Source organism: Arabidopsis thaliana (assembly GCF_000001735.4).
Source record: "Arabidopsis thaliana chromosome 1 sequence".
In the NCBI taxonomy this organism is placed as follows: Eukaryota; Viridiplantae; Streptophyta; class Magnoliopsida; order Brassicales; family Brassicaceae; genus Arabidopsis; species Arabidopsis thaliana.
Window position 1 is genome coordinate 26,796,725 of NC_003070.9, and position 12,839 is coordinate 26,809,563.

The 12,839-nt window shown below is 36.3% G+C and overlaps 4 protein-coding genes across 4 annotated transcripts; all 4 read right to left on the minus strand.

Annotated features, from left to right (window-relative positions):
- LPR2 (Cupredoxin superfamily protein) lies at positions 1 to 3,759 on the minus strand. Its single transcript, NM_105773.3, has 4 exons — positions 3,264 to 3,759; positions 1,012 to 2,136; positions 612 to 941; positions 1 to 530 (listed from the first exon to the last, which is right to left on the minus strand). Exons 1-4 carry the CDS (start codon positions 3,498 to 3,500, stop codon positions 477 to 479), a joined length of 1,746 nt encoding a protein of 581 aa, NP_565008.1. The 5' UTR covers positions 3,501 to 3,759; the 3' UTR covers positions 1 to 476.
- A 2,613-nt stretch (positions 3,760 to 6,372) lies between these two features.
- Positions 6,373 to 7,568, minus strand: HIPP20 (Heavy metal transport/detoxification superfamily protein). Its single transcript, NM_105774.4, has 2 exons — positions 7,063 to 7,568; positions 6,373 to 6,896 (listed from the first exon to the last, which is right to left on the minus strand). The coding sequence occupies exons 1-2, from the start codon at positions 7,220 to 7,222 to the stop codon at positions 6,598 to 6,600; spliced, it is 459 nt and encodes a 152-aa protein (NP_177261.1). The 5' UTR covers positions 7,223 to 7,568; the 3' UTR covers positions 6,373 to 6,597.
- Positions 7,569 to 8,926: 1,358 nt separating this feature from the next.
- AT1G71060 (Tetratricopeptide repeat (TPR)-like superfamily protein) lies at positions 8,927 to 10,459 on the minus strand (the record flags this gene model as incomplete). Its single annotated transcript, NM_105775.1, has 1 exon — positions 8,927 to 10,459. The coding sequence occupies one exon, from the start codon at positions 10,457 to 10,459 to the stop codon at positions 8,927 to 8,929; it is 1,533 nt and encodes a 510-aa protein (NP_177262.1).
- Positions 10,459 to 12,796, minus strand: AT1G71070 (Core-2/I-branching beta-1,6-N-acetylglucosaminyltransferase family protein). The gene is made up of 4 exons (NM_105776.3): positions 11,948 to 12,796; positions 11,520 to 11,595; positions 11,321 to 11,436; positions 10,459 to 11,230 (listed from the first exon to the last, which is right to left on the minus strand). Exons 1-4 carry the CDS (start codon positions 12,426 to 12,428, stop codon positions 10,716 to 10,718), a joined length of 1,188 nt encoding a protein of 395 aa, NP_565009.1. The 5' UTR covers positions 12,429 to 12,796; the 3' UTR covers positions 10,459 to 10,715.
- Between the last annotated feature and the right edge of the window lie 43 nt (positions 12,797 to 12,839).

Here is a 12,839-nt window from a genome sequence, read left to right on the forward strand (position 1 = left end):
ATTTGGATGCATTATTTGATAAAATATCTGAAGCTTCCGAATATGACATGAAAATAAACAAATTAAGAGAAAATAGGAAACCATGAAATTAAAGAGTGTAGGTTCAGGAACAGATAAGGGAGAAACATGGGAGCATTCAATTGAATTTGACTGGTGGTTAGGACTTTGTATACGAGGAATTTTCTAATTTCACTCACCACTTCCCTATCTCACTTACCATCTACTCCAAAATCATATAAGAAGCAAAAGAGTTTTGTTATTGGGCCCGTTAAAGCCCGTAACTGTTAAAAGCCCATTAACAAGCTGCTTCTAATCTCCGAGGCCAAGTGAAAAACAATGATAGAGATATAACATCAATCCAATCGAATTATCTTTTAACACTTTCTGTATAAGATATTTATGTAATCTGAAATCTCAATCTATATCAACTCGTTTGTATTCTGCACTCGTAATTGTAAATTGTTTTCGTTTTAGAATTATAGCACCATTGCAAAGGGCCTCATCATCATATTGTCTTCATGGTCCAATATCTGCAATGCCAATATCATACAGTTAGTTCTAAAAGAAAAAGCTAAATTCGTCATCAACTTTTTAGTATTTTACCAACTTACGTGACAGTGGTAAACATAGCCTGGCTCTTGAGTTGCGTCAAAGGAGTAAGATTCGTTTGAGTGAATGTAAGAAAATCTAACGAGTATCTTCGTTACATGTCCCGGCATCATCTTGAATACGTTTTTCCATCCCCGCTCGTGTACCGTAACCGCGGTCTTGTTCCCTCGTGCGTATTTGCTAATCTCACACTTGACGGCATCGTTTCTTTTAGTCATGCACTCTATGAACTCCTCACTCTTCACCAATGCCGTTTGCTCCAATACTTTAAACAATCCCAAGTGAATGTGCAACGGATGGTTATCCTCGGTTAAGTTTATCACTTCCCACACCTTCATTATTGTAAGCATTAAAGATTTGAACTATACGGTTAGTGAATAGTGAAATTTTGGTTATAAATACCTCGCTTGTGCCGATTTTTGGAGTTTCGGTTACGGGAGCGTTGTAAGGCAGACCGTTGATGTATAGATGTGTTGGCTCGTCAATGCTTGACACATACTCGAACATAGCAATGTAACGTGTACGTGTGGAGGTTGATACATGAGCAGGAGGGTATTCAATTAGCTTCTTCGGAATAATCGACGTGTCAACTTCTGATTTGTAGTTGATTATAAACTTCATGACTTTGCTGTTCTCTTCCGTGACGGGATCTCCCGACGGGTAAGGATAAGGTGCATTGTTGGCAAGAATTGCCGTTTTCGATGTTGACTTTGAAAAGTCAACGAGTACGTCGACAATCTCCGACGGAGCTAGGAGAACAGATTTGGTCGATACTGGTTTCGCTAGATAAGCGGAATCGGAACCAACGACAATGAAGTCGAGACCGTTGGAGAAGAAGAACCGGAAGAACCTTGCGTTACTAGCGTTTGTGATTCGAAATCTATATTTCCGGCGGCGGACGGTTAATCTCGGCCATGCTTTACCGTTCACAATGATGGCGTCGCCGAAATACTCTGGCTGCCATTGTGGATGAATCGTTGGATTGTTCCCTGTAGCGTTCATGTAAATGGAACCATCTTTACGAAAAGATCGGTCAAAGATGACCAAAGGACGATCGAATTCGCGTCCGGTAGGTAACCGAAGAGGCGATTCGACTGAGCTATGACGGAGAATGTAAGAGCCTAACAAACCGGCAAGAAGGTTGACTCTGGTCAACCCTGCCGCGTGGTCATGGTACCACATGTTTCCAGGTTGTTGCTTGTTGACGTAATGTGTAGTCTTTTTGGTCCATTTGGAACCAGTTTCTTTGAAACCAGCGGTGAACCATGAATCTGCATTTCCATCGCTAGTTGGTTCGTGGATACCTCCGTGCAAGTGAACCACCGTGGGAATGCCGCCGTGTTTAGGGATTGCCGGAGAGATTGTTGGGTCCCAAGGGAGGATATGATGTAAAGGGAGGTGATTTCGCCACGTCACGTAGGTGTCGACGCCATAAACAGCTTCTATTGTTGGTCCAGGAACTGTTGCTGAACGCTTTGATGTACCATATGCGAACACTGGCGTGGCAGGCAAGTCTCTGTGGAATTTCTGTACTTCACAATGATTTAACTCATATCAGTGTGTGACAGAGTTAGAGAAATTCAAAAACTTAAATCATTCGAATCATTAGCAGAGTAATAAAATAGTTTAAAGGAACAGAGCACAATTAGCTAGGCCAAAGTGGTAGAAAAGCAATCATAATTATATAGTTAGTGGGTAATAACTTTCTATCAATTAATCATTAGATTTGATGATGTTCTTAGTATAATTTATCAGAACAAAACTTAAAGAGCTTATAGAAACTATAAAAAAAATGTGTATTCATTCGGTAGGAGAGCAAAATAATATTAAATTTGACTAGTTATAAAAGAGCACTGATTCGTCAGTACTATAAACCAATAGATATTTTTCTCAAGAGGACAAATAAGTGAGAGGATAAGAGTGGAGTACACAAGATGAATCAATTCCAAATCACTTTACCAAAAAAGAGCCGTAGCCAACTAAAAAGCACTTAAGTTTTCACTGATCTATACGATTTCGAATATTTAATGTTAATTTTTGTCATTAATGAGTTTAGATTAGTTTATGAACAAAGAGGAATTTGAGTATTCATTCGGTGAAGGGCAAATAATATTCAACATGACGAGTGATAAAAAGTATACAATTATTAATACTTTTTCTCAAAGACGACAAACAAGTGAGGGGACAATAGTGTGAACACAACACGAATCTATTCTAATCACTTTACAACCTAAGAAGAGCCGTAGCCAAGTAAAAAGCAAATTAACTTCACTAATCTTATACGATATCGAATTTAATGTTAATGTTTTTCATTAAGGAGATAATGTTCAACATTAGTTAGTCGGCTTAAGTTGGTCAAGAAAGTTAATGAGTCTATTTTTTTGCATGTAATACAGGTGTAAATCACTAAATGATGGTTATTTGAATTTTCTATCTAAATATTTTGGCCATTTATAACCTCATGACAGAAATGGAAGATGATCTGTTTTCACGAACGACTATAGACTGGAAATTTAATTTAATAACATACCAAATATAACTTCAAGAAAACAGAGAAAACAAGAGGAAAATATATAATAGAGGAAAGAAATTAGAAAACAAGGAAACAAAAATTAGAATATAAGGAAAATGAGAAGAAGGAAAGAATTAAATACCCATTTCTTGAAGAACATGCCTATGTGAAGAGATTTGGGTTTGAGGAAGCCATTGACGAAGTGGTAGCCATGAAGTGTTGGTATATGAGGAAGCTTGTCAACGAACATCTCAAGCTTCCCAAGATTAAACAGTCGCTCCTCTTGCTTTATGCCTCCTTCGTCTCCGGTTACGAGCCATGCCATCGTTACGATTAGAAGCAACATGTCTCTGGTCATTCTCCTCCGAGAAGGCTCCATGTCTTTGTCCTTCACGAGCTGTCGAAATTATATGAGAAAAGTCAAGTGTGTGTGTGTGTTTGTATGTGTGGAATACTTAAAAGTTGAGGAGAGAAGTTGAAGAAGTTCTTTGGGGTTTTGCGTATTTATGCATACGAGTGTGTGGTGTCAAATAACTTTGTTGTTCTTTGCTTTCATTCTCTTGACTATTGAGTCGCTACTTTCCTAGAATTTATCTTCCAAAAAGGAATGGTTTTTTTTTTAATTAGTAAGCTTCTACATTATAAAACTAGAATTTGAATATTATATGTACATGACAAGAGTATTGATTTTTCTTAAAAAATGAATATATATATATACGTATATAATATATCCATTAATTATATGGTTTATATCTATCAAAAATTAACTGAAAATTAAACAGGGTTCATACTTCATAATTCTTTTTGTGAATAACAAGGTTAATAGTTCTGTCTTCTCAAATGGATCTTTTACGAAAAAATCAACATTCTTCTAATGGAACTAATACAAGAAAGAAACCATGGAAACTTTTGGGCCTAGTTCGTCCACTATATTTCGTCCCGTTATTAAGATATTTTCTCTAACTTACGCGTTACAAAAAAAATTAGAATGAGTTTTTCCAATCTCTCAAAAATTGTCTTAACCATGTTATCGTTTTAGCTCCTTCAGCCTCCCGTAACATGCATTATCGCAGACCTATAATGGTTAAAGCTAAGGTTATCATCCAAGCTTGTGGGAGGTCTCACAAACATTCCTTCACTAAACAGATCTTTATTCGCATGTCCAAACACCAAATTTCAACCATTGAAATTTGTAGTTATGTTTGCCTTAAAGGTCGAACCATTTCTCTGCGAGTTAGCCGAAATCTAGCAAACCTAATGTTCTCTAAAACTAATTCTTTTTGTTTTTTCTGTTTTTTTTTATAAACTTTTTCTTCATTAATATTGAAAGTAGCGAAAAAGTAACCCATCAGTCTATAAAAGACTGACAATATAAAATATACCTAGCCAGGCCCAAAATGAACCCAGCATCAACAAATAATTTTTCAAAAGGGAGAATCAAAAACAGCCCAAAAACCTAACATATTCTTTATTTGTTACAAGTTGGAACTATAGTTCCTTTTAAACTTCTCTTGATGCTACTCCAAAGATTATCATCTAGCATGAGTTCTAACGTAAAAAACACGCAAATAGTGGTTATACATATATATATATATATACTCTATGCTTTTCATTTGAATACACATCATATATTATACAACTACAATATATATTCATGCTTTTAAAAAATAATTCAGACAAATCCAAGAAACCTAAAAATTAAATTTAACAAGAAAATACACCAAATTAACTTTTTGAAGAGTGTGAGGAAAAAAATCAAATTAAACCAAAATTAATCAATTTGACTCTGAATCAACAAAATTTAAAACAAAATCAACCATTATATATACAAAGTTCCTATTATATACAGATTTTGTGATCAATCCAGTTCTACAAATTTCAGGTTTGGTTCGTTTTTGGTTTCACAGATAATTGCTAGTACTATTGACTTTTGAGCCTGTCTATGTTTTGGTGTTCCTAGTCAAAATGACTGGAAGCCGTCGATGTCTGGGGTACTGTACACGTGGAGGTTATCCAAAAGCCCATCTCCCACCTAGCTAAAAATGCGGTTGTCGCCATCAAACGACGATTTTACCTTAAGTCCCACCTTGATATGTTCAAACGCGCGTTTGCGTTTTCCCTTCGTGTGCCGCTTCTCATCTCTCCATTTGTTTGCGTCCTTTTCACAGTTTCAAATCTAACATATCCATTTTTGTGTTTCAACTTTCGAGTTATGCGAAGTCATAATTTAATAATCAGTCATATCAGTTTCGTCCCAAACAGTTGATTTGAAATATCCAGCGAGATACTTAAATGTCATCTCATCATAAGCACCATAATATTATGAAATTTCAAATTCTAATATTCTTGGGATTTTATTTAAAGATCACTCATTCTAAGGATTAAACAGGTGTTTGTTTTACGTGAGGCATTAATTTGTTTTGAGTTGTACAAGAATAAAATCTCCCAGTATATTATATACAAATTCACAGCAAGGTTTGAACTACAAAAATATATTAAGATTAGACTATAATGTATTAAGGTTGGATATGTGCACGGTGCCACAGTTTTATTCGAAGAATAATATATTACATTTCTGATCATCCATGCATGTAACAAACATACTCAAAATAGTTATAAAGAAAACAAGAAGCAGACCAAATTGTGCAATAAATTAACCGTTTCGTAAGAAACACAATTTCTAATTTCACTTACAAATTGACTTGTCTCCTTGCGAGTGGTCGGAAATATTTTGCTATGGTTACGTTCCAAGTTAATTACGGTTACTACTAATTTTCTTGATTAGTTACGCGTCATTTTCTAAACCTAAAGTCATTTACTAAGAAAGTTATGACTACAAATACCTTTCTTTTTTTATGGCTGCATCATCAGCCGCATATCTACTTCGATTGAGGAACAAACTATATTTAATGGCTCCGAAGAAAATCTAGTTAAACGCTGTTGGATCTTCTATGTGTCAAAAACTACGTAATGGAAGATAAAATATAGAGATAAAAAGTTGATATTTTATTATCTGATGATGTATGGATTTCACTTGGCACAGCCGCATAGATTACCACAAAACCACTTCACAACACTTTTTTCGCTGACTAATTTGCCTTCACAAAACCAACAAAACTCCAACAGCACGTAGCTTTTTGTTTATTTTCTCTTAATTAATTTTTAACCAACCTGAGCACTTAACCGATTTTCCTTTTTTCGTATTTATTTTTAAATAACTTCAATTAATTCCACTAATATAATAATTTGCATAATCGTAAATAAAAACATAAATCACCCGAAAATACTTTGATATTAAACACATTGATTATACACATTCCACTAACTTATTTTGAAATATTGAAATTTTTACACAACTAGCTATAGTTGGTTCTTCCTCTCTGCATTAACATAACAAAAAGAGAGAGAGAGAGAGAGCCAATTGCTTGATAAAAACGTTACATGCTGTGGATAATACTACTAGAGTAAATTATTTATTACATAACGGTGCAAGCGTTGGGATTCTCGTCGCTAAAAAGAGAAATGTAGTGGTTCTCGGGAGCTCCCGGCAACAGCTGCAACTGCGACTGCTCAGATTTCCTGACATAACCGGCCGGAGCTTTTTTGTCGTAAGTTCCGACCGCGTATGGATATGCGACCATGTTGTAAGGAACGTACGGCCATATCTCCGCTTTTTTCCCTGTCCTTTCGATTCTCTTTAATACCTTCTTTGGTTCCACGTATCCACTCACCGTCACTTTATGTATCTTTCTATTCACCTCCACCGATTTCACACCTGCGCGATTTTTATATTGATATAAAGACCGTGTTAATTTGGCTTGTTGTATGTAGAAATGGTTTGGCGTGCTTACATGAGTACTCGTTTAATGGAAATCAAAATTACAAAAAAACTTACAGAAACCATTCATGACATAAGTAGTCTACGAGTTGGAGATTCGAACCTTTCATGGAGGAAACCGCGTTCTTGACTCTGCGTTCACAACCATCGCAGTCCATTTTCACCTTTATATTCACCGTCTGCATGACTTTCCGCTTCCTCCTTTTTCTGGTGACGCGGAAGTAGTCGGAGATATACTCGGAAAGAGAATCAAGAGCTCCCATGTCTATTACTCTCACCAAGAAAGATCAGAGATGCATATATTATGGACTGGACTTGACCATATTTATAGCAAGTACATGGTGACTTAATGGACAAGTGTTATGCCGAGGATTAAGTACAATTAAATGTGTTTAATATTCGTAAAGTGTAATTAGAGAGATGTATATGTGGCCCTCTAATGATGTTTTCCTCCAAATACACACGTTGGACAACGAGGCCAATGTTTTTGGGCTAAAGCACACGACTCCCGCCGATTTCTTTGTTACAAAATTCTAATATCCGTTTTATATTAAAAAGCTAACTATAATAATAATAATAAACAGAAGAGTTTGTAGTTATAATTTCTTTTTTTCTAACAATGTCCGATCGGTCGTTTATAATAAAACAATGTCACGGGATTAGAGGTTTATCATCCACATCACCTGAGTCACCTCAAAATTCACATGCGTCAAAGTTAATTCATTGAGAATGGCAATTATGGTTGTGTAGATTCTTCTTTTACCATCTAATCTTTTTCTTTTACAATTTTGTTTATGATCATTTTCGTCGTATACATATATATGATGTCGGTATGTATATATAAGTTTATGAAAAAATTGTAATCGTGTATTGAAAACGACATGACCCTTCTAATTAATTTAACACTTTTGTTACTTTGGATAGGTACACGATCGGATGAATGATAATAGGGTTTATAGATAAACTACACAATCACACATTCAATTATTTCAATTTAGGTCAGAAACAGTAAAAGGGAATAGTTATAAGAGAAAAATAGAAAGGAATGTAGCAATTTAAAGGGCAATGATTCGATGAGAAAAAATAAGGTGTGGGGGTCCGATCTTATACGAAGTAGACAACTCAATCAAACTATTTAGGTAGTCTATAGTTTGAAATAAGAATTGTTATAAAGCCCCTCCACATCTTTTTATTATGTACATTTAGACATTTTTGTTTTTTGCTTTATACTTTCCACCCTATAAACTTCGTTGGCATTTTCTTCTCTTACACCCCAATTATCATATTCTTCTTAGACCTCTTTTTTTTTTTCCTTTTACAAAATTATATTTTTTCTATTTTTCTCTTCTAAGCTACTCAACACAATTGATCGAATTTCAATTTTGAGTTAAAGTACCCCACGAGTAATTCTTGAAAAAAATTCAGCAATATACTAAAGAGGGGTGTTACCGATATGAAGTTAATTCCATAAGAGGGTTTCATTGAAATAGCCAGTGACAACATAAAATCTCGAGATTACCAAATCGACAGCTATTATATAGCATGCCATAGCATTTAGCATAGCCTCACTTTCAAAATTAAAGGTTACTAAATCAAGGAAACATAAGCTTTGATCAATGGATTATGCATGTCCACATCCTTCATTTACAAAAAAGAACACAACAACTGTTTTTAACTATCTACTATTTGTGAAAAGAAAAAATCATCATAGCCCATTCAATTACTTTGACCCATTCTTGTTTGTTTAATAACATTGACTTGTCCATTTCTCATAACGAAATAACAGTGTTTTCTATATGGTGACTACATCATACACTTTTGCTCGGATAGAAAACTGTCTCTAAATGCTCAGAGCTCTGAAATTTTGGATAGATCATAGATCATAACTATTCAATAGTCCAAAAATATCAAACAAAATGTAGTAATAGAGATAAACAAGAAGAGAAAACAGAGCCATGAAACCCACTTCAGCCAACAAGTTGGGTTTTCCTCAGCCTATCCATCTTTACAACCAAATCCGTGACTTTATCTTTCCGGCCTTCATCGAGAAGTGTTTGTTTAAGACGGCTAAACATATGTCCCGGTGGCCTAATACCCACATCCAACATCTCATTGAAATACTCACAAGCCTCGTCTAATTTGTTCTCATGGCACAGAGCTGTGATCAAACTTGAGAACATGTGCATTCCTGGAAGAACACCTTTCCCTTTCATCTCGTCCCAAATCTTGATCGCCATATCCAATCTCTCTTTGTTACAAAACATCCTCACCATGATCTCGTAAGTACTCACCGTCGGTTCACAACTCATCGTCTGATAAACTTCATACGCTTCTTTCGAGCGCTGCATTCTAATCAAATGATGAAGAATTATATCATAAGTTCTAGCATTTGGCCCAACCCCTTTTAATCTCATCTCATCAACGGTTTTGTATGCGTCTTCCATTCGCTGTGACCAGCAATAAGCACCTACTAGCGCATTGTAAGTAGGTGCTTCAAGAGGAAACCCGGAACTCTTTGATCTCTCAAAGAACTCAAGAGCATCATTCAACTTCTTCTCAGAGCCAAGTCCATTAATCAAACTACAGAAAATGTGAGGACTTGGCTTACAATTCCTCTGTTCCATCTCATTGAAGAATCTAATAGCTTCTTCATACTTCTTCGCCTTGCAATGCGCATTGATAATAATACCGTAAGCGACAACATCCGGTTCAAAACCTTCGTCTTTCATCTCTCTGTTAACCTCATCAACTCTCAAAAGATTCAACTCCTGACCCCAACCTTCAAGTAGAATAGTATAAGACTTAATATCAGGCTCAAACCTTTTCTTTTTCATTTTATCGAACACCTTCTGTGCATCCCCAACATTTCTAGATTTGCTCAAAGTATCAAGCATACGATTAAAATCACTTGATTCCATCTTAAACCCAAACTCTTCCATCTTATGAAACGCACCTATAGCTTCTTTAACTTTCCTAGCTCTAGCGTAACGTCTAGAGATAAGAGCAAATGTCTCTTTGCTCAAAAGCTTTTTTGCTTTCATGTCGTCTACTAAACTCCAAATGAGTTTGAATTGTTTGATCTTACCTAATGATTCGATCAATGCGTTGTAGTTTGAAGTAGTGTGCTTGAAACCCTTTTGATTCTCTGCCCATTTGAATACAGACAAAGCTAAAACACCAGCGTTGCTTAGCTTCTTCAGTACTTCTTCGATTAAGGCTGGTGAAAGTTTAACAGAAGCTTCGTTCAGCAAAGTTTCAACCTTTGAATCCGTGAATTTGGTGAGAATCTTGCAGATTCTCTCTGCGTCTTGTGAAGCATCATTAGCAGAAACTTGGGTTTCAACAGAAGAAGCGTGAAATGATCCGTAAAGTGTAAAGTTTGAAGCTTTATGAATCCATGGAATCGATTCGAGACTCGGTGACGAAGACGAAGAGATTCGAGAGTACACACGTCGAGAGAGATTCACTCCGGTGACTCTGAAGAATCGAGAGAAGACCATTGGAGGAGAAAGTTTAGATCTTTAACTTTCAATTAACTAAGATACAACAGAGGAACAAAGGTTTATCAAATTTGCGAACAAAAGTTCTCTAATGGCTTTAACAAAGGAATTACAAAATCTGGGAAAGAGAATAAAAATATCTCCTTTCTCTTCTCTTTCTCCTTCTCCTCGTATAAATACAGCAGCCACTGTGTTGTTGCCCAAAGAATTTAACCTTACAGAGACTGAAAACAATGTAGTCTCGTGTGTCGTATAATCACTTGCATTGATTCGATTGTGAATTCAAATCATCAAGAAAATTCGTTATTGTTTCGTCTAGCTTCTTAGCTTGAGGTCCAGCTTTGACAATGTTTACTTCATCCCACTCCGAGCAAGGATCTGTCCACCAGCTACTGTGGCTCGAGCACCAAGCGCCAGGAGTGACTCTGTAACGTCCACGTTTCAGGATCTCTCTATCGACCATGTCGAGTACTGGATCATCTTTCTTGAATTGTCTAGCGAAAGCTGCTCCGCTTTGAGCCATTTGGTCGAAATCCGATATAGTAAGGAAATGTGGTTCCATTTTTGGTGGACTGTCCCATATCATGTATCGTAAGTCCCCGTTGACTGTCGTGTTACTGAACTCCGGTGCGTTGCATATCACCGTGTGGAAGTAGCATTCTTCAGAGAGAATGACATTGTTAAAATACATGAGAAGGATTCTTGGTAAATTATCCCAACCGAAGATGCAGTATTCTAGGAAAGGTCTGCTTAGTACAATCCAAGGCGAGCCTGCAGTGATATCACAAACCAGCAACATGAGATTGTATACATATAATGAATGTAGCCAGAGAAAGTATTATTAGCTTCTGAATCTTTTGCCTGTAAAGACTTTGAATGCATCTGGTGTTGGTCGCTTTTCGGTAGCAGTGAAGAGCTGAGTTCTTCTAGCTAAGTAAAGTGCTGGATCAACAACAATAGGCTTGATTCTCTGAGATCTACATAAAGATCCATTATCATCATAATCCCCACCAAATGTACAAGAAACAGTTCAAGAGACTGGCAAAAGTTGTTTACTTACTCTTTCCAAGCAAGGTCACTAGTGTGATCAATAAAATTGAGACTTCTGTTCACCGAGGCAAACACATGAGATAGGTCTGAGAGAAATCATGAGCAAAGAAAATTCATTAGAATCCAGGTCATAAGAAGACAAACAAACAACCAGTGGAGTAATAAAGTTCTAAATCAGATTATTTGCCATAAAGAGATCAGTGAAAGTGATTACATTTCCACTTTATTTCCAGAAAAAGAGTATATATATTCTAGAGTATATCATAAACACTGCAATCTCAAGAAGCTAAGAGCAGAAACTAGAACATTAAAAAGCTCAAAGACAGGTCAAAAACAAAGATCTAGAGTGAAAATGAATCAAAATCACAAGCAAACTAAAAAGCTAGTTTCTTCTCTAGTTTAAGATTAAAATAGAAAGAAATCAAAATTAAAACATACCATCTTGAGTTATGAGAGGATAATCCAAAGCACTAAGCTCAATAAACCAATTCCAAGTAGGATCAAGCTTAAGAAGAATAGAAACAGCGTGAAGAGTAGAAGCAATCTTAGAAGCACCATTCTCAGACAAACGATCAACTTTCCCTAAAACATCAACATTCCCAAAAGCATTCACAGCAGGAACAGATTTCAAATCAGAGAGAAGAGCTAGCCTCTCTGCATCAGTAGCTTCAGCACCCAGATGGATAAGATACCGATTCCTAGGATGATAAACCGCAAGCAATAACCGAGAGATCCGGTCATTATCTCCACGACCACCGGTTATGTAATAAGCAAAAGCAGGTGGGTAATGAGCACCGTGACGAATTGAAGAAGGGAATGGTTTAGAGGTGAAAGCAGAGATAGAATAAAGTAAGAGAAGGAACACTGAGAGGAATACTACAGAGAAGAGTGTGAAAAGCCATTTCTTTTCAGCTCCCATTGTTCTTCACTTCTTCTTCCTTTCTTTGATTTGTTAGAATCTGGCTCCGATTGAGCATATATACGGATTCACAGATTGAAATCTGTGGTTTTAGAGCTCATATATGGATCTTTGAAAAAATGGAGGAAGATGAGATCTCGGTGAGAGTGAGATCGAACATAGATTGGGATCAGAGCCTGACGAGATCTCAAGAAGAAGCCAATGGAGGTAAGAGAGAAAAAGAAAGAGAGTGAGTATAAAGGTTGGGGTTTGAGAGACGTAACCAAAAGATTTAGACTTTGGAGGCTCTGCAGAAGAAGAAGACAACGAGATTCTTAGGTTCAAAACTTCGATCTCCGACTCGGTCGGTTGTAGAAAAAAAGAAAAAACTTTGGCAAACTTTTAATAACTCCATTGTTAACAGTAATAGCT